This window comes from Pygocentrus nattereri, chromosome 8 (genome assembly GCF_015220715.1).
Source record: "Pygocentrus nattereri isolate fPygNat1 chromosome 8, fPygNat1.pri, whole genome shotgun sequence".
Taxonomy (NCBI): domain Eukaryota; kingdom Metazoa; phylum Chordata; class Actinopteri; order Characiformes; family Serrasalmidae; genus Pygocentrus; species Pygocentrus nattereri.
This window is the reverse complement of record NC_051218.1, coordinates 40763610-40788764: the sequence shown is the minus strand read 5'-3', so window position 1 is coordinate 40788764 and position 25155 is coordinate 40763610. Positions and strand designations below refer to the sequence as shown.

General features: G+C 39.4%; 1 protein-coding gene across 2 annotated transcripts in view; it reads left to right on the top strand.

Annotated features, from left to right (window-relative positions):
- The window catches only part of aff2 (AF4/FMR2 family, member 2), a 321218-nt gene that overhangs the window by 283276 nt on the left and 12787 nt on the right, over positions 1 to 25155 (top strand). The window contains exons 11-20 of one of the 2 annotated variants that reach the window (XM_017692144.2): positions 3203 to 4255; positions 4729 to 4844; positions 10403 to 10643; positions 11692 to 11828; positions 13378 to 13441; positions 16389 to 16525; positions 17063 to 17134; positions 21946 to 22039; positions 22372 to 22421; positions 24233 to 24462. In XM_017692144.2, coding sequence (XP_017547633.1) covers positions 3203 to 4255; positions 4729 to 4844; positions 10403 to 10643; positions 11692 to 11828; positions 13378 to 13441; positions 16389 to 16525; positions 17063 to 17134; positions 21946 to 22039; positions 22372 to 22421; positions 24233 to 24462 — 2194 coding nt within the window. Of the gene's footprint in view, positions 1 to 3202; positions 4256 to 4728; positions 4845 to 10402; positions 10644 to 11688; positions 11829 to 13377; positions 13442 to 16388; positions 16526 to 17062; positions 17135 to 21945; positions 22040 to 22371; positions 22422 to 24232; positions 24463 to 25155 lie in introns of both variants that reach the window. The other variant, XM_017692143.2, reaches the window with a different exon arrangement.

Sequence of the window (25155 nt, the reverse complement as noted above, 5' to 3'; positions counted from 1 at the left end):
ATGGCAAGCTGACTTGAGCTTCGACATTTTATAAGAAACGGTTCGACTTTTGAGGAAGTTTCTTGCCAGAGATGCAAGAAAAGTGGCTACCTGAGCTAAAGCTTAAAGCAGAGCGAAGTATGTCTGTGTTTTCATTTATATTGTATTTTTACATACTTAGACATATTTACAGCTATAATGGTAAAATGGACATACATGCTGTGGCTCTGAAGGTGGTTAGATTTTTGTGGAAAGGACAACATTTAACATTTGGGTTGCTGACCCCTTGACTAGGCACTAGCCAGTAGAAACAGTTCACCTCTTAAACAGCCAGGATTTTATGTAAAGGTTTTATTACACATTTCTATAACCTACGAATAGTTCAAACAGTTTGGAGGCCCTGTAGTTACTGAATAATAAGCCTTAGTATGTAATAAGCCCAGGATTTTAAGGGGTTTAAAAAAGTTGCCTTGAAATCAATTCTGTGAATACAGTGTAAAGCTTACACTGCTGTTCCTGACTGAGAAATGAGTAGCGTCTGGTTAGGTTGAGGCTCTCTTTTCAACAGCACAAGGATTTGTATTCATCAGTTTTATATTATCATGCTTAGATACTTTGCTAGATTATTTGCCGAGTTTATGGTGCTTCCCACACTTGCTCTGCGCAGCTCATGTTCACAGTCAGAGTCACACAGTGAGCGGACGCAGGTAGCTAACATGCACGAAAATTACATACAGACAGAAATAATCTATATAGAGGAAATTTACGTATTAAATGCATTGTGTATAATTTTTATTGTTCTCTTATATGCATATTGCTGTTGTCAGAAGAAAACCTCATGTCTCCAAAATGGTAACTTTACAGGAGAAGGAAAGAACTTATTTAATTTTTAATGTAAGTGAATGGAACCAGATACTTTTCCAAGTCATTTTGGACTGTTTCATTTGGTCCATTAGTCATGTAATTTACACACAATATAAAGGCCAACAGGCATTTTCAAATTATGTCAAAAACTGAAAAAACAGTAGCGATATGTCTAATGCAAGTAGCAGAAGTCCTCTATCAGTAACTGTAATGCAATTACCGGGGTTAAAACTGACATGTGTAAAACTACCTCTTTATAGGAAAGGATAACTGTTATTTGTATGGCATTGCCCCAAATTGTATATGAAGCACTGAGAAATGTATTGATTAAGCAATACTTGAGAATATATAAACAGGTTATACCTGATGACACTATATGTTTTTTGAAGTAAATGACACTGTATTGACATGAGGCCTTTAAACTAAAGTTTAGATTTATTCCATTTATGTTCCATTTATTTATTTGTTCCAGTGTCCCTGTTGTGAGGCATCACTCCAGAGAGAGTGTAGGACTTCTATTTTTACTCAAATGATAACCTTTACCAGGAGTATTTTTATTTTCACTCAACTACGGATGTTCTGTGCTTTTTTTGGACTGGAATGTGGAGATGAGGAATTATGTATGTACTTACATTTGAAAGCATTAAAACTTTCCCTGAAGCATCTTAAAGGTGTTTTTAACTTGACATCTGCCTTAGAAGCCGGTTTACTTTTAATTTATAATAATAAGACTTTATAACTGTATTATGAATGGAACCAATGTATGTCACTTGGTTTAAAGCTTCTTATGTCAGTTATTGCAAACAAATTCTTGTCATTTTGCTATTGTTGACATAAGCTGTTCATAAATACACAAGTATTGTTTTTACAATACATTATTTACTGCCTGTGTGTCTCATGTCATGAAATCCCTTTGAAGGCAGCCTTCAAATATAGTTTTATGATACAACTGTGGTCCATCCTACTGATATTGCTCTATATGCGAGTATTCTCACTAAACACATCTCATTCATTCAGAAGTGTTGCTTGGTTTCAAGGCCCTTTTGTGACACGTTTAATTTGGTGTTAGTCAGTAATTTGGAATGAGTGTTTTTCAATATTTTTTTGACCAAGAAGTGCAGCAGAAATTTTATGCAGTGCAATGAAGATGTCTGTCTTCAAGCAAATAGAAAAGACTGAAAGCAGAATCTACAGTTTTCCCAGCATGGGAGAAAGGCCGGATGCCTAAAAAGCTCCCCTAAAAGCTTAATTGGCAGCTTTAAAGTTTCCCCACAGTGGCCTGCCCTCAGTTCCCTGAGTGCATTCACCAAAAGTAAACACCCTCATTCTCATCGCCCCTTCAGTGTGTATGGCTGTTTGCACTCCACCAGGGATAGCCAATGGGAATCTGTATCTACAGACAAATGCTCTGCACAGTGAAGAGATGTTTCGTTTTCTTTTCAAGGCTGTAGTGCACAACCCTGACATTTTAACGGGTAAGCTCCAGGAGGCCCATATAATGTGGACCTGCACAATTGTTAATTCATCATCTCTGCTTGTACTCTTCACGTCCAATTTTGCAGTTTGTATTGGCATAAATCTACTTTAGATAGATGAGATGGAAAGTGTGGCTTTTAAAAGTGGAAGTGGAAGATTATCCTCTTTTTTCTGGGGAAGTAGGCCGAGATCAGATAGTGTGTTCAACATCTTTCAACCTGTGGTTTTAATGGTTAATTTGGACAGTTGCTCATTTCCGTGCCTTCCTTTTCCAAATGATTTGCTGTCATTTAGGAGATCATTCAAGACAGCCTTTATGGTTTCATATGAAAGATTTATAAATGTCTCAGAGCATAATGGCACAAAACAAACGATGTGAGATAATATGGCTGATGAAAACATCTTCCTTCGCAGTCAGAGTTGAGAGCACCGTCAGGACAGCGCACCGTCGAGCTTCTCCGCCATTCAGTGGTTTTATTACTTCCTCTTTTAATAGCCTCTTTATCTTCCGACCAAGTCATTGGTCTGTGAAAGTCATATGATTTTATCATCACTCTTCTAACGAGTCAACACCAGAGATCCATATGTGGATATGGACAATTGGAATTTTGGGTTACATATATTTTCAGGAAATGATGCATTTTCATTCAACACTGTGTGAGTCCATACGCTGAGCTTTCAAAGGATGTTATATTACCTGGAAAGCCTGCCAAATGAAACGTGTGAAGTAGGGACATGTGCCAAGTGATGATAGATACCTTTTCAGGTAGTGTGTGGACAAATTTGTGATGCAGTAGCAAGTTTAAAACCAAAGAATCAGGTCATGGTATTTATTGCCATAATCAAAAGAGATTGGGCCACTTTTTTGTGTTTCTGTCCATAGCCTGAACCCCCATCAACGAACAAGTGGCAGTTGGATAAGTGGCTGAACAAAGTAAACCCCCACAATAAAGCCCTTCCCAGCGTTCAGACAGAGAACCATGGACTCAGCAGCTCTCAACCTGAGGATAGCCAAGCTTCAGAGAACCAGAGTTGCATTAAGAGCAAGCCCAGCACGGCTTTGGCACAAGCAGACCCCAAGGACCGGGGCTTGCTCAGTCCTGTCCGAGAAAAGGCCAAACCTAAGACAGGCCAGAAGGCTCCGGATGGCAAGGGTACCAAAGTGAAGGCCCCTGTTACAGTGGACCTCGGCCCTTCTAGGAGAAGCACAGGCAAGAAGCAGCCCAAGAAAGTGGAACGATCCTCCAGCAGCGAGGAGCACAACTGGCCCAGGCCTGGCAACTCTGGCACTACGCCAAAGGAGAAAGAACCTCCACCTTTAGAACCAGCCAAGCCAAGAGGCAAAGCCCCAGGGGGCAAAACTGCCCCCAGAAAGGAACCCCGAACCACTGCAGCAAGCACTGCTGCCCCCACTCCCACTACTACGGTCACAGTTCCTGACAAGAAGAAGCACAGAGGGCCTAGTAAGATCGTTCCTAAGTCTAAGGAATTTATCGAAACGGAGTCCTCCTCATCGGAGTGCCACTCTGACCCTGAGGAACTTTCAAAGGTGCTCCCTTGCCCAGGTCCTAGCAGCCTGAACCTCAAATCCAAGGACTGCAACAGCAATATCCTGAGCGTCAGCAGTCTCGCAAGCACCAGCAGCACCTCAATACCAGACCCAGGCGCCACAGACTTGCTGGAGGAACCCCTGTTCTCACCCATTCCCATTGTACAGAACGAGCTTCTCTCACCACTGCGGGACTTTGAGGATATCAAGTCTCTGTGGGTCAAGATCGAGCTCAGTCTCCTGTCACGGATCCCTGGACAGGACCCACCTGAGCCTCCTCCTACCAAAGCCGAGTGCCGGGAGCCCAGCATCAAGCACAGGCGACAACAGTCGCCCGCCTCCATCCCTCCTGAGAAACCCACCAGCAAATCGAAGAGGAAACACAAGGCAAGTGGGCACTTTCTTCTCTCTGCATTACATTTAGCCCTTTTCTTTTGTAGCATGATAAATATAATAGTATAATAAGTAAGTATAATAAGAACAGTTGCAAGCTCAACTTTATAGCCCTTACTTTTTAATTTGCCTTAAAGGTTTTGCAAGATGAAATAGCCCTAATCCCAAGCTGTGTGTTGTCCATAGCCATAAAATGTAAAACCTTGGTTTTGCTGATAAGTAATGACTTCTACTTTGTAGAGATGCATGTGCTGGATACAGTTGTACAGTTATACCCTTAATACCCTTAGTTATAACCCAAGTATACTCCAGGGATCATGCAGTCTGACCTTTTCATTTGTACTCCACCCCTGTGCTCAGTGTTTGTGTTCTGGTTCAGTATGTAAAATGATATATGACCATATGGACTGCATTCAGTGTATGAATGACAGCAGAAATAAATGAAAAACTGTCTTTTGTACCTGCAGTCAGAGCATTGCGAAGTGTTGAGTGGAAGCAAGAAGTTAAGACTGGAGAAAGAGGCCCTGCTACTCCCACCCTGTATCTCTCCTATCCACAACCACAAGGTCTCCTGCACAAAAGAGTGTGTATTTTTAGCCCCCCTTGCCACATTTTGCTTACATTATTGCACACTATTGATTTCTTCTACATGAAAGGCCTGATCTGCTAAGTGACTGTTTGCTTTGATTTTTTGTTTCTTGTGCTTGGAAATACTTTTGTTCATCCTTAACAAACAAAGTGGGACTGGAATGAGAGCTGGAAAGATTTTTTTAAACATGAGCTCAGTATGTTTACCACTTTCAGTACGTCACAAGCTCCGTGAAGAAAACTTTTGGCATTACATATTCTTTTAGCATTTGTCCCCCAAATCGTTTAACCCACATGCACTGCGGCAGTCTAAGCTAACGTGCTAGCTCAATGAAGTTCCTCACCCCATGTTGTGTCCTTAAAGAGCGTCCTGAGATATAGAGGTCCCAGCAGAAGCAGCAGGTCAAACTCTGCACCCAGCTTTAGCTGCAGGTCTTTGTCCCTTTGCATTAAACTGACAGTAGTGTGCCGGCAGCAGCTAATTTTAGACATTCAATTAGTGCCAGAGCGGTCAAGCGCCTGCCAAAGACACGCTCATGACAGAGGTCGCGGGGCCATCCTGTCCGTCTGGGTGTCCTTTGCACTACGACATGACTAATGGCAGCAGATCTTGACAATGTGATCACAGCAGCTGCAGCTAAAATATTAGCCTGTGCTAATGCTTGTTACTGGAAGCGTTGAGCACCTCGGGAGCTGTTTAATGATATCACCTGCCCCGCTGGGTTTTAAATCAGTTCAGCTCAGACAGCATCAGTGCACACACTCTGCATCGCCCCTTTTAATCAGATTAGAAAAGCAAAGATGTCTTTTATTGTTGCTGTAAACCGATGGATCTCTTGACATTCCTGCATAAAACATGGCAAAGTGTGCTGCAGTTCATGACTGTTTTTTTTAAAACTTCAAATCTTTATTTAGCACTTGGAGATAAGTTTGCATTAGTACGAACATCAGGGCTTTTCTGGTCTGTAATAAGTAGTTGCGTTTGGTCAGTTTGAGAACATTTGTCCATGAAAACAGAAAAGAAGTAATACTCATAATGTTAAGAGCTCTATTTTAGCTCTCTTGCATTGTTAGAAAAAAGGTACTGTCTGGTTGTATTTTAGTCCCCCAAGATACAAACAAGATAAATGTACTCTCAGAGGGTCAACCTAGTCCGAGAGGTCCAATTGTGTATCTTAAATGAGTTTTAAAGCAAAGTGAAAGTAGTGTACCTTTAAAAATCATTTAAGGTGCACAATTGGACCTTAAGGACCATATTGTGCCTCTGGAGGTACATTTAAAGTGTATACCTGTTTCTTTTCAAAGCTTTTTTATGTAGGAAAACAAGATGCATGAAGAGTTAGCGTGTTGCACATGGATTCAATGCAACTAAAAAACATACTGCAACTGAATGTGGTACAATCATGTCCCATAATGTAAGGTATTCAAGATGTGCTTTTGAGGGTACCACCACAGGGACAGAGAAAGGTACAGATTTTTTTGAGAGTGTATGGATTTTTTTTATTTGATTTGCTTGGACAGGAAAAGGAAGTAGCTGATCTCTGTAGGGAGTGAACTAGTAGGGTATGTAAGATTCTGGTAAACAGCACAATGTATAGAATTTACAACCATTTGTCTCTGTGTTTGCACACTGTGAAATTAGACCTCTGCATTCAACCCATCCGTGCAGTGAAACACCCACATACATGCACGCTAGTGAACACACACACTAGGGGGCAGTGAGCACACTTGCCCGGAGCAGAGGGCAGCCCTATCCGCAGCGCCCGGGGAGCAATAGGGGGTTAGGTGTCTTGCTCAAGGGCACTTCAGTCACGGACTGTCAGCCAAGGGGATCGAACTGGCAGCCTTCCGGTCACAGGGCTGGTTCCCTAACCTCCAGCCCACGACTGCTCACACAAATCCCAGCTTTTTACACCTGGGATTTCCATGTGTCTCAAATGCGTCTCCAACTTCAGTTGAGTTTCAGTTGATTTTAGGGCATAATTTTCTGAACGACTGATTTTTTTATTACAGTATATTATTTTACAGTTTTGTATTTAATTTGCCTCTAATCAAATTCCTATTATTATCTATTCCTGCTATTTTTATCTGGCACTATCCTCTCCGATTTTACTTCAGGTGATGATGGGCCAGTCGGGTCAGTTTTGGCTGTAATTTTATTGTACTCAATGCTTGTGGTTCAGGTCAGGTTAGGTTTGAACAAAATGTTATCTGGCTCGGGTCCGGTTTGGACTCAAAATGCGATAGTGTGATTCGGAAACAGTCAGTCTTCGACAAAAAAATTCTGGTGCTGTATTCAATTTGGACCAAAAAACTGGCAGGGCTGATTAAAGTTCCAGAGTCCAGTGACCATATGTGATCAGATTTTGGGACTAGCTGAACAGTAACATGACAGCAGTGTCCTGTGAGTCCTTGATGTTACAACGCTTTAGATTGCATGGATTGCTAAAGCAACTTAAAAAAATAAACTAAGGCCCGATCCTGTTTCGCCCCTTGCCCCTGCCACTTACCACTTAGCCCTTAGCCTTTCATTTGCGTTTTCACGCCTAGGGGTAGGGTGTCCCGATCTTTGTTGAGAATTGGGGCAATAGGGCAAATTTTTAGGGGTACATGACCCTCCAAACTGAGGGTTTTCAGAGGCATACTCCAAACACAGTGTATGAAGCAAAAAAAAAAAAAAAGATGGCTGCACAAGCAACTAAGGGAATATTTTCTCTTTTAAAGTTACGATAACCATTGTATTATCTTAGTTTAATGCCACTTTTATTGTATTATGGTCCTTTTCTTCATAACAAGCATGACAAATCACATATAGTATGCTAATGTATCAGTAGCTAGCTAGCTAAATATCCTGTTCCGCCTTAAACAGACCTGCTGTTCTGATGCCTGAAGTGCCAGAATGTAACTGCTGCTCCATTTAAGGTGGAACAGGAAAATTCGAACAAGAAGCTGGTGAATGTCTGACTTCAGCTTCATATAAACAAAGAATTAGTGGTGGGCAATAATAACTAATTGTCACACCCTCCATTCTTTTGAAAGCATATGATGTCCTAAATGTAACTAAAGCTCAGCAGTGAGGAGCTAAACTTTCCCCTCCTCTGCTGTCACTGCAGACGGGCAGGGTCGCCTACAGAGCAGCACTAGTAGCTGTTAATGAAGTGATGCTCTTTTTATTTGAGGGTCCCATTTCATAGAGGAAGACTTCAACCACTACCCCTTGTAACACAGTTCTGAAAACAAAAGTCTCAAAAACAAGGGGTAGGGGTAAAAATAAGAAATGGGATTGGGCCTAAGCAGCTGCTTTCTTCCCTGCAGTGTTGATGGAGCTGATAAAGGTGGTCCTTTGACACTGGCATGGATGCATAGAGACACTGTTGTGTCTACACTACAAAAGATATGTGCTCATATGTGTTGCTGACCACCTTCAAAGGTTTTTTGAGTGACTGGATCACAGTGCATCTTCCAGACACATTTTACACCATTCTTACTATCACTTAGCGCCATCTACTTATGATCGGATCACCCAAGAAGGGCATGTTCATGCCAGATGTAAACGTGGCCTTAGAGATTTCCAGTTTAATCATATGGGATTCATGCCAGGCGTACTCAACAGCTCCATCAATCAATGGACCAGAGGTATTTATGTATTCAAGAGCTTAACATAGTTCATTCTTCCTGCAGTCTCCCTGTGACTAGACATGTTAACGAAACATTGTAAACTACTGCAACTAAAGCTCTGTTGCATTGCCTGATGGGCCAGCTGTGCTTCTGAATATTTTTCTTTTTGTGAAATAAAAATATCAGCAAAGTAGTGCAATGGAAAAAAAAACAAGAGAGCACTAAATGACACCTTATCTATTTTTAACCAAATTATGGCCGGAGGGTTGTGTTGAAAATGACATCACATCTCAGCAGTTGCTCATTTAAAACTTGGAGAGGCTTTTCTTTCTAATTAGGGTTTAGTTAAGTGCTGAGACACAGCCTAGGCCCTTAGGCATTCCTGTACAGAGCGCAAGCTACTGAAGCTGCCACCTTTGGGCTCTCTTCATTTTAAAATATACTTGCGTTATGGCAGAGCAGCTATTTTTGGCAGTGGAGTTGAGATGATGCTGGGCCAGTCTGCTCCTCTGGAGTGTTGTAATCAGTATTTACTATGTCACTTTTATAGCCCAAATGCAACCTCGCTGCTTGCTAAATGAGTGGCGCACCTCGATAAGAGCGAGTATCCGTAAATCCCATAATCAGCTACGAGGGCCTGTTCAGTCACTTAACCTTTCTCTCGCTCACTTCAGTACACAACCTCAGGCAGAGACATTAACCTAAGATTGACTTTACATCTTTCCCTTCACATCTCCCAAACACACTTAATGTAGTCCACTCCTGGACTCTTCACTGCTGTTTGACATTTCAGTAGCGTTCCAGCACTTTGGCTGCACCCGTGCGCTCCTCGCCTCTGTTCTTTGTCTGGCTATCCAAGTGTTCTTTGATCAGATGGAGACGATCGAGCGCTCAAATTGGCCGGCACTTAAGGAGAGCCTGAGGACTTTGAGCTCGTTGAAAGGGGTTTTAGGCTGAGTGAAGTGTTCGGATTTTGGCCCATTCAATATATCGGTCAGTCGATGAATCAGATGGTAAAGCTTTAATCAAACACAGCTACATAACATTGACATAACCAGATACCATATGCTGTCATGACTAATTTCAATATAGGGACACTAACAAGGAAACGCCAGACACTGTTGTCTGGGAACAAATGCAACAAGATACTGACTTGTATTTTAGTGGCTCATGTTCTTCCACCACTTCTTACAAAGACTGAATTTACAGACACCAACTGCTTACTTTTATTACAGCTATTCAGGCTGAACTTGGAAAAAAAATACCATTATAGTTAAAATAAATAAGAGAAACATGTAAAATGCATTCAGACCTAATTAGCATGACATGTTATTTAATAGAAACCAACAAAACTGCAAAGACTGTTGGGAAGCTGCACTGCTTGTGCTGCAGCATTTGTATTATTTAAGACTTTCTGCTGTTTCTGCTCTTTACTTTAGGTTAAAGAACTTGAGAAGAGATAGTAATATTTGACCATTCACAGCTAACTCATACGTCTGCCAAGATTATATGATTATATGATTTGAAAGGTCTTGAAAGGGAAACTTTGCTGATTTTAAAAAAGTTCCATATAATTCAATTGTTAAAATGTAAACAAAATCATTCAGGATGGTTTGATGTGAAATTCATCCTTTTAGAGAAAATAAGAGTGAGAACTAAGTGTTCACAGTGGTGATGATAGGAAATAGACATCCCCTCAAACAAATACTTGGCCTGATGCCTGAGACATTGTTTTGTGTTCATTTTGAGAGCAGCTTTGGCCTAAAACTTAATTTTTTAACAGTATTTTTGGCATCTTATCATTTCTTTACAACAAAGCATTTTACATCAAACCACTCTGAATGATTGTGTTTACTTAAGGAGTTTTAAAATCCATATTGGTATCAGAATTAAAATTTTCAGATACCACTAACATCGTTTGTTGTTTCTGCCAAGCTCATCGAAGAAACAGCCGAGGAAGCTGTTGCCGCCGTTGCTGTCGCCGTTGTCGGATGAACCGGTGGGCCGCCAGCGGAGAAGCAGCGAGAGCAGTTCTCTCAGCATGGAGAGCAGCACGGCCGTCCCCACCACGTTACCCTCCACCCACTCCCTGCCCCCTTCCTCCTCTTCATCCTCGTCATCCTCATCACACAAGCACCGCAAAGGAGAGAGCAAGTCTCACTCCAAGACCAGCAGTGTAAGGGCTATTTCAGTGCGTTTGTTGTCTAAATACAACTTTACTAAGTATGTTTATGTGTATTTTTCACATCGTGTAATCACCAGTGTAACCTCATAATGTATAACAGCAGTAAGTATTTATCTTATAAAAGAGCTGTTTTATGATTGTTCTTGTATCTCAAGCATGTGCTGCTAAAGCCAGAGAGCTTTCCCCAGAAGAGATACGTACTTTTATATTCAAAGCTGAAGAACGCTTTTGTTAACCTAACCATGTAACAAAGTAATAATGTAAACTACAACGTAAAAGTCATCTCCAGGGACGTACTCTAGGTTTTAATTATGCACGGCCTGTCTTGCCACACGTCTGAATTTGCATATCGCTATTGTCGGAAGAAATCCTCATATCTCCATTTTTGCTATTTTTCAGTTGTTGACTTAATTTGAAAATAGCTGTTGCTCTAAACATAGTGTGTAAATTTCATGAAGAATGGACCAAAAGAAGCACTACAAAATGACTTGGAAAAAAATCTGGTTCCATTGACTTACATAAAAAAAGTAGGTTTTTTCTTTCTCCTATAAAATTACCAATTTGGAGATACAAGGTTTTCTTCCCAAAACAGCGATATAGTAAGAGCTATAATAGTTATGATCACTCACTAAATATTACTTAATGGAATGTTTAGACTTTAAAAATATAGAAACGTATTTAAAGGTCTACTTACTTTTTCCTTTGAAACTTTATTAAAAACTAAAGAGTTAGTGGAGACACGGTCTTGTAGGAATCAGTGCACAGCAGAGTTTGAATCATCCACTCTTGCCATAGATTATTTCTTCCTTGCTGGAGGCTTCGACCACATTTCCTGTGTTTTTGCAAAACTAATTACCCTTTTGGAGGGATTTCAAAATAGCCTTGAAGACAAGAAAATGGATGCCATGTGCCCAGTCATCTGAGCTCAAACTCTCAAAGCTGTCCCAGAAACAAAGAGAAACAGCCGACATGATTCCTTTCTATATGATTTGAGCTGCTAAATGCTGATTAGCATTTTAATGGACTCTTCATATAGCAGGAGGAAGACAGCCACGCAAAGGCCTCCAGTGGTTTCCACGGCAACGGTCAGTCAGAATCTGACGTGTGGCCGAACCCCTCAGCTCTGTCAATGGAGAATGTGGAGCCCAGGAGACCCAAACTCACATTCAACAACACGTATGTACTGTATGTTAAACACATGTTAATACGTTGTGTTTTAGTTAGCATGAGAGTACAAACTGCATACAATGGAATTCTACGATGAACAGCCCATTACAGACTTGGGCTGGCAGTCCTGCAAATGGTAGGCCAGTTTGTTGATACTAAAATAACAAATGCCATGAACAAAAACAATACATGCACTGAAACGTGGAATGTGTAGTGTGTTTTATAAAACTCTGAACTGTTTCTAGGGATTTCTTTGGATGCACCATTATGGAAACAGTAACTGATAATTAACATCTCATTGTTGTTGAGAATAGCAAAAGCTGATAATGTATCAAGTAAATAGGTAAATAAGAGTGTTGTAAACTATTAGAATTGTTTAGTACACTCTTATCACAAAAGCATTCACAGTGGTAAGAGAATGTAATATTGGGAGTCTAGCCCAAATTAAATTATTTGTTCTAATTAGTTTCAATTTTATTTGTCATTTGCCCAACATGTCAGGATATTTATGCACTGATATGTTTGTGGTGAGGCTCAAGTAATCACTACAGAAAGTAAATAAGTAAAAGTAAAGTATAACAAACTAATTGAAATCTATTAAATATATAGAGATACTATACATAATATATATATACACAAAATATATAGAGAACTATACACAAACTATAGAGACAATATACATTTTAAAGTGACTCAAGTCACTCATTGTTATTGTTCTTTAAAGTGACTTAATGTTAAAGTGTTAGCACTTATGAGCCATAATTCCATTATGAAACAGAAATTTTTCATAATTTTAAGATTAAAGAATAAAATTAGTTTTCCCTATTTATCAGCAAATAATACACATGTCCAAAAATTTGTAGACACCTGCTCCTTCAACATCCAAACAAAACGCCACTTCAACTCATCCTAAAATTATTGGATGGTGGTCCATCTCTGACCACAGACTCATTTCTCTCCAGCCTAATGCTGAGAGGCTTTATACACCTCGATGGTGGGTTGATGTTTTATACACCTGCTGGGCAGTCATGGGCTGGAGGTTAGGGAACCAACCTCATGACCGGAAGGTCACCGGTTCGATCCCCAGAGCCAACAGCACCTGACTGAGGTGTCCTCGAGCAAGACACCTAACCCCCAACTGCTCCCCGAGCGCTGCAGATTGGGCTGCCCTCTGCTCTGGGCAAGTGTGCTCACTGTCCCCTAGTGTGTGTGTGTGTGTGTGTGCTCACTAGAGTGTATGTGGTGTTTCACTTCATGGATGGGTTAAATGCAGAGGGGAAATTTCCCCATTGTGGGACTAATAAGGGTCACTTAATCTTATTACTTATGTGCGACTGCACCACAGCATCCCCTTCTGTTGGTAGTGCTTTTCTTTGGTGTTTGTAGAATCTAATTAGAAGTAGTGTCTGGATATTTTTGGACATATAGTGTACGTTAGCTGCTGTTATATTTTGAAGTCTTCAGAGAAAATTTGGTGCACGTTGTGAAATGTGTGAAGAGGTTGTGTCTAACACATAAGCTCTTTTGGTAATCCTGCTCAAATGACCTTGCTCCACAGTGTTCACAATGCAGACTACTATATGCAGGAAGCCAAGAAACTGAAGCACAAAGCTGATGCGCTGGTAAGCCTGATCTTCCTCTTCCTTGCCTGTTCTAATACACCAAGTTATTATTTCAAAGTGGAATGTTTTCACAAATTAAAAAGACTTCAAACACATCTCGTAAAAGAATACCTTTAATTGCATTTCTGTTTCCGTTAATTAGCATGATGCCTTCAAGTGATGTCACCGACACATGTATCAAAGTTAATTCACAATTAATATGAAAACTGATGATAAGACCAGGTGTTAATATTTTTACTCAGCTTCCATTGGATTGAACTGAACTATTTCTGACACTGTGCAGGTTTTAATTACAAGCAGCTATAGCTCATCTGTGCTATTGAGGGAGAGCCATTAACAGTGTAAAGAAGTTTTGTAGCAAAGGCCTTTGCTCATGAATAAGCTCCAAAAGAGCATTCTCGCTCCTCCTAAGCACTTTAAAGAAGGGCCTTTTGCTCATGATTTACTAAACAGACTTCTACTGCCCTAATAATTGGATCCAGGCAATTATCTCTTGAGGCATTGTCCTTTATAGAAAGTTACATCCACTCCACCATAAATCGGCCCAGTGATGTAAAAGCCTTGTCATGAATACAGAGTGAAGGGAATTGATGCAGGAGCATAATCGCCAGTATGTAATGAATCTGGGGCTGCCGCTTGGCTCTTATTAAAGCCTTTATTTGGAAATAGATGGAACCTGTTCAAGAAGTGCCTGTGAAGACAAGTGGACAGTAAATCTGTTTTACAGTTTCCCGTGCATGAGGCATATAATAAGGATTTGTGTTAGGCTCCTTAGAGGAGCAATGTTTAGCACTATTGATTAGTATCTGATTCATGAGAAGACTTCATGCTTCCATATGAACTCTTGTCAACAAATCAGGGTTGTAAAAGGACCACAATGAGCAGCTGATCCATACACAGTTTTATGAAACAAAACAGTTGTTCACAACTTGTCAGGAACTTTTCATGCTTGGTTCATTTATCTGTGCATGATCTAAAACTGGTTTTAAAAGGTTTTATGAATACGTTACTCTGGATTTGCATAGTCTCTTTCTGTAGGCCCCCTAGTGGACATTTTGTCAGAAATGAGCTCAAGTGTTTTTACACCATGTAATCAAATAAAACATTTCCCCATAAGATTAACTAAGACACTGTTGGCTCTGTGTTGAGCTGCTAGTGAGCAATGAAGGGTGAAACTGGAAGGTGTCTGATATTTCCATCAAAATATGTTTAAGTAATATCATTGTAAAAAGCAAATATTGCATAGTTAAACTGAGGGACCTCCAAAACAAATGGAAGCTGAATTTTATGGCTACTCCGAACAGTAGCCTACTAATGCTTTCTGTTTCCCCTGCTATTCCGAAAGCTTTTGTCAAAGCTATGAAAAGCTTTGAAACTGATCTTGTGTCTGATCTTAATCCCTGGTAGTTAGTAAAATTGAGTAATGTTGTTCACCTTAGATGCAGATTGTTAAGAGAATTTTTGACTAGGCTAAGAAGTTTGATTTGGGTGAACTCTAGTTTTCAAGTTAATGAAAAGCAGTGTAATCAGTTACTTTGTCATTTTAAGTTGCATAAATATTTACATTTAACTTACATTCTGTATTGACATATTCAGTCTGCATTTCTCACTTTTTTTTTATTCCATTTATTTTAAAGCTAAACACAAGACAAAAATACTGATACTGTATCGGTTTATCTGTGTACTGTTCAGTTCTGTTTTTAACTGTTCTGCACAAGACATTTTTCATTTACTTAAGTTGTTATACGTGCTTCTTAATACTAATTATATAATAGTAAATACTAAATAGATACAGTAAATAAACACAAATAAGTTTTCTTAAGCTTCTAATAAATATAATCCAACAAGTAAATGCCATGTAGCCAAACTGAGTGTGTTTTATTTGTGATGCAGAACACCGATTTCATCAAAATGAAATGTTTTAAAAATTATAACTGTATAAATATCAGGAGTTATGTGAACTAGGTTAGATACAGTTAGTATCGGTGTTGGTACTTGTATCAGAAGGGAAAAGGTGGCATCTTTAGCAAAAATGTAAGGCATAGTTTTTTGTTGTTTTTTTTTAACACAGAGAATGACTAAACTTTTCACCATTAAACATCTGGACTAAACCTTGTAATTTCAGTCCTTTTGATAATAAATATGTGCAATTGTTTGCAAAATTTTAAACACCACTGGTCAAGTTTTGTTGATTTGAATAAGTTCCTCTAAACAGGCAACAACTTAAACATGGCAAATGTAGTTTTGACCATTGAACAACATTCAGGTGCAGAAGCTGAACAGGTCCTTATTTAGCGCCCTAAGAGACAGAGATGAACAGAGGTAGCAGGCTGGGTAATCGGTTTATCTGATTCTAGTTACGAACACCTGTAAATCTATATGAATTCAGTATAAAATGCTGACTTGCTGAGTTGTCAGTACTTTATGGTCAGGATTTATGTTCGTCTGTCGTTTTACAGTTTGCAGTGAAATTTGAGCATGGCTGACCGGTAAACTAGTTAAACAAAGATTTAGAAAGATATACTTCTGGACTTATTTGGGTATTATCATTACTATTCCAGCATATCTGGCTTTCATCATTGTCTACATCTATCATAAAATGGATGTTTAAATGTGAATGTAATGTTAATGTTGTGGATGTTAAATGTAAAAACATGTCATATTTTGATTTAAAAAACTAAATTTTAAATAAATGAACATATTATTAACAATTATGGTCAGTTATATTAATAAATATAGTTTTTTTTTAATGTTGTGTTTTAACCAGAGTATTTGCAGCCTGTAAAATGCTGTTTGTGTCAGCCTTACAAGCATGAGAAACAGGAGAATTTGTTCATGTAAAATGATTAATATACAATTGGAAGGTGCTTTTGGTTATTACCCACAAAAACTGAGACGAATAATGTTCTCTGTCGGTCTCTTATGCCACACTCTGCTTCCCCCACAGATGGAGAAGTTTGGTAAAGCCGTAAATTACGCAGACGGCGCACTTTCTTTCATCGAGTGCGGCAACGCCATGGAGAGAGACCCGTTAGAGGCCAAGTCACCGTATACCATGTACTCTGAAACCGTGGAGCTCATTAGGTCAGTGAGAGCAAACACTTCTCATCTCTGAGCCTCTCTCCCTCGCTCGCTCTCTCCCTCAGGGACGGCCACCCTACCTGCCATGATTAAAATAAAAAAAGATGATTGTCATTAGGACCACCGCTGGGCAACTCCACATTACAAGTCACGCAATTAGCAGCCTTTGTTTTATTAATGTCACGGAGAATGAAAATAGATGGACCTCGAAGCTCATCAGCACGCTCGAGGATTCGACCAGTGCTGATTGAAACTGGAGCTGGGGGAAAGCCACATGTGCTTGTGCAAACTCGCACACACAGGAGTTGCTCATATAAGGGACCATAAAATAGGGTCGCATTAGACCATTAAACATAAAGGATTTCATTTATGCCGAAATGGAAATGTACTGATGAGATTTTCTTAATTCTGTAGTTGTGTGATCATTAACATTAGCATTTCAAGCAGCGATGCTCCATAAAACATAAACTATAAGAGCTTCACGGTGATACCTCATTGCTTTCCTGACTCATTTGCTTGTTTTGTTCTTTGTCATTTAAGGTATGCGATGAGATTAAAGAACTTCACAAGCCATTCAGCTACGCTAGCAGAGAAGAAATTAGCGGTGTTGTGGTGAGTTGGAATTTCCACGTGGATCTTTGTAGATCACAGCCTTTATCTGTAAAAACTCACATGAAAATGATCTATAGAGGTTCTTTATTTTACATACAGACGTCAAAATCAGTTTACAGTTCACTACTTTGAAGCGATAGCTGCATGAAAAATCTAATTAATGCTATTTTCCGCTTAACCGAAGTGTGATCAGTCACCCAATGGAGTATTCATCCATTATGTTAGTATTGGTTTATTTATGTTGTATTCATATTTTAGTGCTTAGACTCAAACAGAGATCTGGACCACTCTTGTATTCAATTTTCCGAGCAAGATGTTTATTTATTACTTCTCAAAACAAGAGATTTTATCATAAAACCAGGAAAAAATGTCAGTCACTTATTAATGGACATGATATTAGTCTGTAAAAACCATGTCATACCCAGGTCATCTTAGCTAAAGACCGAACGCAGCCATGCTACCCTCTTTAGTTCCACACATAACATAAGACTTTTATTATCCCACTGGGGGAAATTTGCATTGTTACAGCAGAATACACAGCAGATAAAGAGCAGTAAGTAGACAAAGATGTGCATCATACAAAATACAAAATATAAGATATACTATAGAAATAAATAAAAAAACAAGGCGTCTGTTAACAGAAAAATATAAAAAATAAAAATAGAATTAAGAAACTATGCAAATTTACAGTTTACACATGCAGCTGTATGGATATTGCACATTTCTGAGCAGGTAATGACTGGATATCGCACAGAAATTGTAGACATTGCAGAGTAATGATTATTGATATTGCACAGAACTTGCATATGTATTGCACTTGTACCAATCTATCAGCAGCAGATATTGCACATTAATTAGAGATAGGATAATATACAGGTCTATGTGGTGTGTTCGTGATAGAGTGCACTATGATGAGTGACGTGTGAATCCATAAACATCATCCCATTCTGTTATACAACTGACGCATGATAGATAAGATCTCTTTTACACAGAAATGAAAAAAATAATTTATTCAGCTGTAGTTTTGACCATTGAACAACATTCAGGTGCAGAAGCTGAACAGGTCCTTATTTAGCGCCCTAAGAGACGGAGATGAACAGAGGTAGCAGGCTGGGTAATCGGTTTATCTGATTCTAGTTACGAACACCTGTAAATCTATATGAATTCAGTATAAAATGCTGAAATAACTTGCTGAGTTGTCAGTACTTTATGGTCAGGATTTATGTTCGTCTGTCGTTTTACAGTTTGCAGTGAAATTTGAGCATGGCTGACCGGTAAACTAGTTAAACAAAGATTTAGAAAGATGTACTTCTGGACTTATTAGGGTATTATCATTACTATTACAGCACATCTGGCTTTCATCATCTTTATGATGTCTGTCATAAAATGGATGTTTAAATGTGAATTGAAGCTAATTAAAAAAACATCATATTTTGATTAAAAAGCTAAATTTGAAACAAATGAACATACAATTATGGTCAGTTATATTAATAAATGTTTTTTTGGACTCATTCTGTAAATTAACGAAAGTATTTAAAGCCTGTAAAATGCTGTTTGTGTCAGCCATAGAAACATGAGCCTTTAGTTTTGCACTGAAGCTACGAGGCTAATATAGCCAGCAAGTAATGGAAGCCTCTACACAGGCCTGGTTCCAAACAAAATCACTGAATGTGCATCAGGAATAAATAAAGGTACATGCTAGGAAATTGTGTAGTTATTCAAAACAGAAAAAGGGAAATAGCACCAAAAATAAAAAAGCCCATGAACTTTCTGCAATATCTCAGCTTTAATTGCTGATTTGTGGAGATTACCCAAGCAAAAGCACCATAGGTACTACAGCAGAATGCTGTCCATATCCATAAAAGTAAGCCTGCTTTATTAACTTCCCAGACATTATTGAACATCCAGCAACAGCATTAAACAACAGGGGATGCTAACTGCACAGTACAACACTTGCAGCAGTCATATGAGTGTTTTAGGCATATAACCTATAAGTCGTATGTATATTAATTGTAGTCTTTATACCACACTACCAGAGCCGTTCTATGTTCTGTGGTGCTTGTCTTATAAATTAAGCACTGTTTTCCCAAAACTCAAATAATGGAGCAAAATTTCAGACTTAGGCTGCAGTGCCTACCTATAGTCACATCAATTAGCATCATCGTGGCAATTACATGCCTAAATCATCACACATTCACCTCACACAGTGTCAAGGTGTTAATGCCAAATAGACTTACTTATGTAATTTATAATGCTTCATGGCATACTGTTGTCTTTAAAAGAGACAAAAGTATTTGTGAAATTCAGGCTTTGGGATGGTTGTTATTGTTATATTTGATGTTTGTGTGGTTTTATGTAGCAAAAACTGTGGTAATTCAATTTTACATGATCGATTTCCATCCTTTCTTGTCCTTTAGGCTATTTTGTTACTTCTCCTTTAAGACTGATATATGTAAATAATCACTGCTCTGAATGGGTGGTCTGTATTTTGCCTCATTAAAAAAAAACAACAACACCCTTTATGACTTCAGGTTGGATGGATGTGGCTGAAAAGCTGTAAGCTAAATAGTCAGATATGTCAAAATGCACTGGATTTTCATGACATCACAGAAATGCAGCTTAGTGTCCATTTATGGGCTGTATAGATGGTTTATTTTAAGTTAAATATTTAAGTTTACATACTACATCAAACTGTCTTATTTAGAAAAAGTAAAGAAAACTCAGTTTTCCATGACATGGGCCCTTTAAATGAGTTTTTTGGCCAAGCTATCTCTTTAAAAGAAGTGACAGCAGGGTCGTAAAATTAAGAAAGTAACAAAACGTGACTTTCTTAAAAATACTTGTCTCAAGTCATTGAATGATTCATAAGGAATATGAAAAGAAGAGGGCATTCGCATTTCGCTTTAATCCTTTTCATCTTTAAATGTGAATACAGTCATCATGAGCGTTGGGTAAATGCCAGCATGTATTTTAAGAGCGAGGGTTATGTTTTCAGCCTGCCAGTGAGCGTCCCAAGGGTGGCACCATAAAAACCCACAGCACCTTCTCAGCCGTCAGAAGCTAAACCTGCCACTTTGCTCGGTCTAAATCTCCTCTCAGCCATCACTAGTTGACAATCGTCCATATCTGGGAGGGGAGGCTTTAAAACACAGCTAAAGCGCTTAATCAGCTTAGACTGGATCATTATTCTTGTATTTCATTAAGCCATTAGAGGATAATGAAAGATTTCTGCACGGCAGCAGGTCGAATATATATTCCCTCCCAGATAAAAAGCATCCGCGAGCCCGCCTGCCTGTCACCTCGCAAAAGCTTGTTTATGTTTGAATGTCAAGGTTAGATTTGTGCTTGTGGCAGGATGACAGTCAGCCCGGATTAAAATTCAGCCACCAGCCTCGCCCTCTTGTTAACCAAAGTCATCTAGCATTTGAAGGGGACTTTCAAAGGCTCCTTCAATTGCATTTTATAGGCCTCAATCAAAGCCCTGATGATGTATTTGAGGTTGTAGATGCATTTTAAGGAAGAGGCAGGCCTGTCAAATATGTTCTACTCTTATCACCAAAGTGAAGCTTCACACAGACTTTGGAAACTGAAATGTGACATAAGGGCGCGTCACAGAATCAACGCATACGCATCGAAAGGTATGGAAAAAAGTACCAGTCAGTTATGAAAGCTGTCCTACGTCTGACCTAGTTTTCCTGGCCTGTGAGGACACACTGTTATGGCTCTGAGATGAGGAGTCTGGTCCTATTAGAAATGACAGAGGGCTAGTTGGGTTTCATGGGGCGTTGCATATGTCCCGAGCATCTGCTGTCTCACAAGCGTACGACTTAAAGGTCAGACTCTCTGTGCTATTGGCCATACAGTGTCTGTTTGTTTACTTACCTGTTTTGGTATAACATTCCATCACATTTATTATTATTATTTGATTATCAATCTTAAGATTCATTATTTAATAACTGCTGTGAACTTTTTGTTAACTACTGTACAGGTGATATGAAGTGCTGTGCAAAAGTCACAAGAGACCATGTTTCATTCCTTTCATTTCTAGTCAAAACTACACGTTATTGATATTTCAACGTCAGGAAAACCAGAAAACATAAAATGTACAGAATATTACACAGAAGCCTTGACAGCTAAATATACTACCACATTTTTCAGTATTTAGTGTGGTCAGTGTTTGCCTTTATTACAGCTCACTTTCTGTTCAGAAGTCTTGCTTTCCCTTTTTCAAAGAAATGTGCAGGTATGTTTTTCCACAACTCCAAAGTTCAGTCTTAGAAGTTGGTTGCGTATTCTGCTTCTCTCAATCCAAGTAATCCCAGACACATTCAGTGATGTTGAGGTCTGGACTCTGGGGTGGTCAGTCCATTGTTCTGAGAACAATCAGCTTTTTTGCTTTGATTTTTCTTTTTTTTTAATTGCTTATTGGCAGCTACACATTGTCTTCTCACAGTGAAATGATAGACATATAGAAATAGAAAGAGAAACATAGAGTCACAGCTTAAAGTGTTGTTTCTGTGATGGTGACAGTTTTGGTGGTCTACCAGGTCTTGAAGGTTTTTTTTTTAATAAAGGGTTTTTTCTTTTAATACCTTTTGAGCAAGTGAATTACTAACTTCGTCAGGATTGTCTCCTGAGTATCTTAAATTGCTGTTCTGACTAGAAGTGAACTAAATGAAAGGTGGTCTCTTACTTTACTTTGTGCTTTGTGTAGTTTTGAGGCTGAAGAAGAGTTTAAGAGTTAACAGAGGGAACAGGCCTGTGTTTGCATATTTTGCATAATTGCAATATGTGTTTTCTTTTCTCCGCAGCAATCGTTGTTTATCCCTGCTATACTTAAGGATGTTCAAGCTGAAGAAGGATCACGCCATGAAATATTCGCGCTCCTTAATGGAGTACTTCAAGGTAAAGAACCTCCCACCCCCCACCACGTCTGCTACAACAGAGGAGCTGAGCTAGAGTTTCTGAGCTTTGCGAAGCCAATTTTCGCCCGACTAAATTGAATTCGTATTTGTTTGAATAGCGTGTTCTCATTAATTTTGCATGCCGTTATTAAAAGCAGTTCATTTATTCGGTTAGTGTACAAATTAATACCATCAATTATCTGCACACATTGTCAGACTGTAAGCCCATTATGATTAATCGTGTTTGAGCTTTTCCACCACGAGCGCTGCGTTCACCAAATTCGCTCTGGCGGTTAACATAAATAATGTTTGCTTTCTCCTGCTTCTCTGCAGAACTCGGCAAAAAGTTCCCAAGCACCTTCACCATGGGGAGCCAATGGAAAGTAAGTCCTTTCTTTTCTTTAATATCACTCCCTAACCTCCGGAAGAGCTCCTCCTCTTCAGCTTGCAGTAAGCAGTGGGAAAGTGTAGACCTATGGGCGTGCGATGCAAAACCTCGGTCATGGTTACTTTAAGCAAATGAGAGGGGATGAAGAGATGAACTCTGGGAAGGCAGCAGCTCTTCCATTACCAGCACCATGGCAACCTAGCGTCCGCGGGGCGGGCTAGGGCTGGAAGCTCAGTGCGTGTGAGAAAGAGAAAGAGAGAGAGAGCGAGTTGGCCCCTGGCTGGACACTACCCAGGCCTGCTGCTCTGCAGCCAATGCGCCTGTCAAAACCAATTAGCTTAGGCGGCCAGACCCCTCCAGCTTCTCTGCCCTTTGCTAATACATTAGCAGGAAAGAGAGCGTTCTAATCCTCCCCTACCTGCTGCAGCTATGATCAACACCAGCACCCCTACCACCCCAACCCCCCCACTTTCCTCTCTGCACTGTGTTTACCTTCTTCACCATAATGAATCTTTTCTGCTTTCCTGCTGTCTCTGCCGTCTTTCCCTCCTGCCAGTGGTTTGTTTATTCGTGCAAAGCCCGCAAAACTGCCCAAGAACGGGCTTCACTGTTGACAGCGAACATAATTTAGCCTTGCGGGGCCTGAGCGAGGTTCAATTTATCGCTGGATTACAGGCGACGTGGCCTGATTGTTTAGGTTTAAGCACTAAAAAGACTGATGTCTGTGTTCGTTGACTGGCACATGGTTCCAGCTGCGCTTGTGTGAGAGCAAAAACCTCAGCTTGATGCTTATTACGTTCAGGCGAGGAACTGTGCTAAGCTAGTCAGAGCATTGTTTGGTAAGTGGTGTATCACAAGCTCTCTGATTAAACGATAGCTCTTAGAGCTAACAAATCCTGACAAAAATACAGATTCTAAACTTTCAACTGATGCCACATTTTATTATTGTTGTTTGAATTTGATAATGTTGTTTTAGTATTATGGAACAATCCTTTACTTTTTTGCATGTATTTGTCATTTCTTGACATTGAAGTCCGAAGTACAGACTAAAACCTGCCGATGTAAAATCAATGCAAATTTGAAATTTCAGTAGGTAACTGTGTAATCATGTAATTGTCTAATTACACAGTAATTAAGGTAAGACACTACAGGCAGAAATGACCATTTTGATCTCATCAGTTGCTCTTTAGATTTTTGGGTAAATTACATGTCAGAACTCAACATTAATATTGTTATTTCAGCATGTTTAGATAATTAGATTCCACTCTTACTGTATTTTCCTAAAGCTAACAAATTTTTAAGCTCCACCCACACTTGGTACAGCTATATATATATATATATATATATATATATATATATATATATATATATATATATATATATATTAGTACAAAAGACTGGAGAAGATTAATTGTGATATCTTTTGTTACAAAAAGGACACTTCTGTGACCTAAGAATAGCTCAGCCAGGGCATAGGGGTTAATGTGATTGTGGCCTTTACACAAATCTCATAATAGCAGTTGTGACTCGTCTAGTAACACCTGCCATTTTATGAATATAAGGGTGTGTTTTTGGTTTCTGACCTGCTCATTATATAAAATAGGCACTACTGCTTCTTGGAGAGCAGTACCATGCAAAATTGCAGTTCTGCAATAATTAGAGTCGATGCTGTTATTCAAAAATAATTGAGGTCTATTAAATTGCAGACAAGAGGTTGCAGAGTTTTGTACATCAAACTGTTCGTGATCATATTTTCTATTATTTTATGAGCTAATGTGAATGTCCCCTATCGCTTTACCCATACAGAAGTACCGGCACACCCTCTCCCATGTCCCTGAGTCCCTCTCCCATCAGCTCTGTCAGCAGTAGCACCGGAGCCATGGGCTCTTCCTCCTCCTCTTCATCCTCGTCAGGCAGTGTGGCCATCCCCCAGCGCATCCACCACATGGCCGCCAGCCACGTCAACATCACCAACAACATCCTGCGCAGCTACGAGCACTGGGACACAGCCGAGAAGCTGGCCCATGAAAGCCAAGGTAGGCCTTGGAAACCAGAGCTGTGTTTGGCAGCATTCAGCAGCGTAATAAACTACACTTGTTAGAGGAGTTAAGTACATATTTCCCTCTGATGGATAGAGTCAACTTAATTAAATTAATATTTAATAACCATTAAGGAGTAAAACTCCTCAATTCACAACTCAACTTCCAAGCTTGTAGAGAAGCAATACACTGGCTAAGCTTTTTAAGATTTTTTTATTCTGCTGGCTAAACATATAAATCAGACAGCTTTTTATAAAGCCTAAAAATGCAGCTTATAGATTCTGTTGTGCCTGTTATCTGACTAATTTAGTGAGCTTCAGCTAATATTCAAGGTGAATTAATGAGGAGCTGAAAATCTTGAGCATCCATTTTCTTTCTGTAAACTGAATATTAACTTAACCTCTTTCTGTAAGCCCTTTATTGGCAGAATGGAAAACTACCTGGGTATTTATAATTAATACAATCACAAATACATTATTTCTCCCCTAACTCTGTTAAACAGGACATTGTTGGTTCTCTCTTTGATGAGCTGCTAGTGAGCAATGGGGGTGAAAGTGGTGGGGTGAGAATTCCATGCTATGAAAGCGATTCACACCTGTCTACAATGATGACCATGCAGAGATAAAACAGCACATCTGCAGCTTTCTTCATATAAAAAATGTACAAATGCAACAATTAAAAATAGCGTTT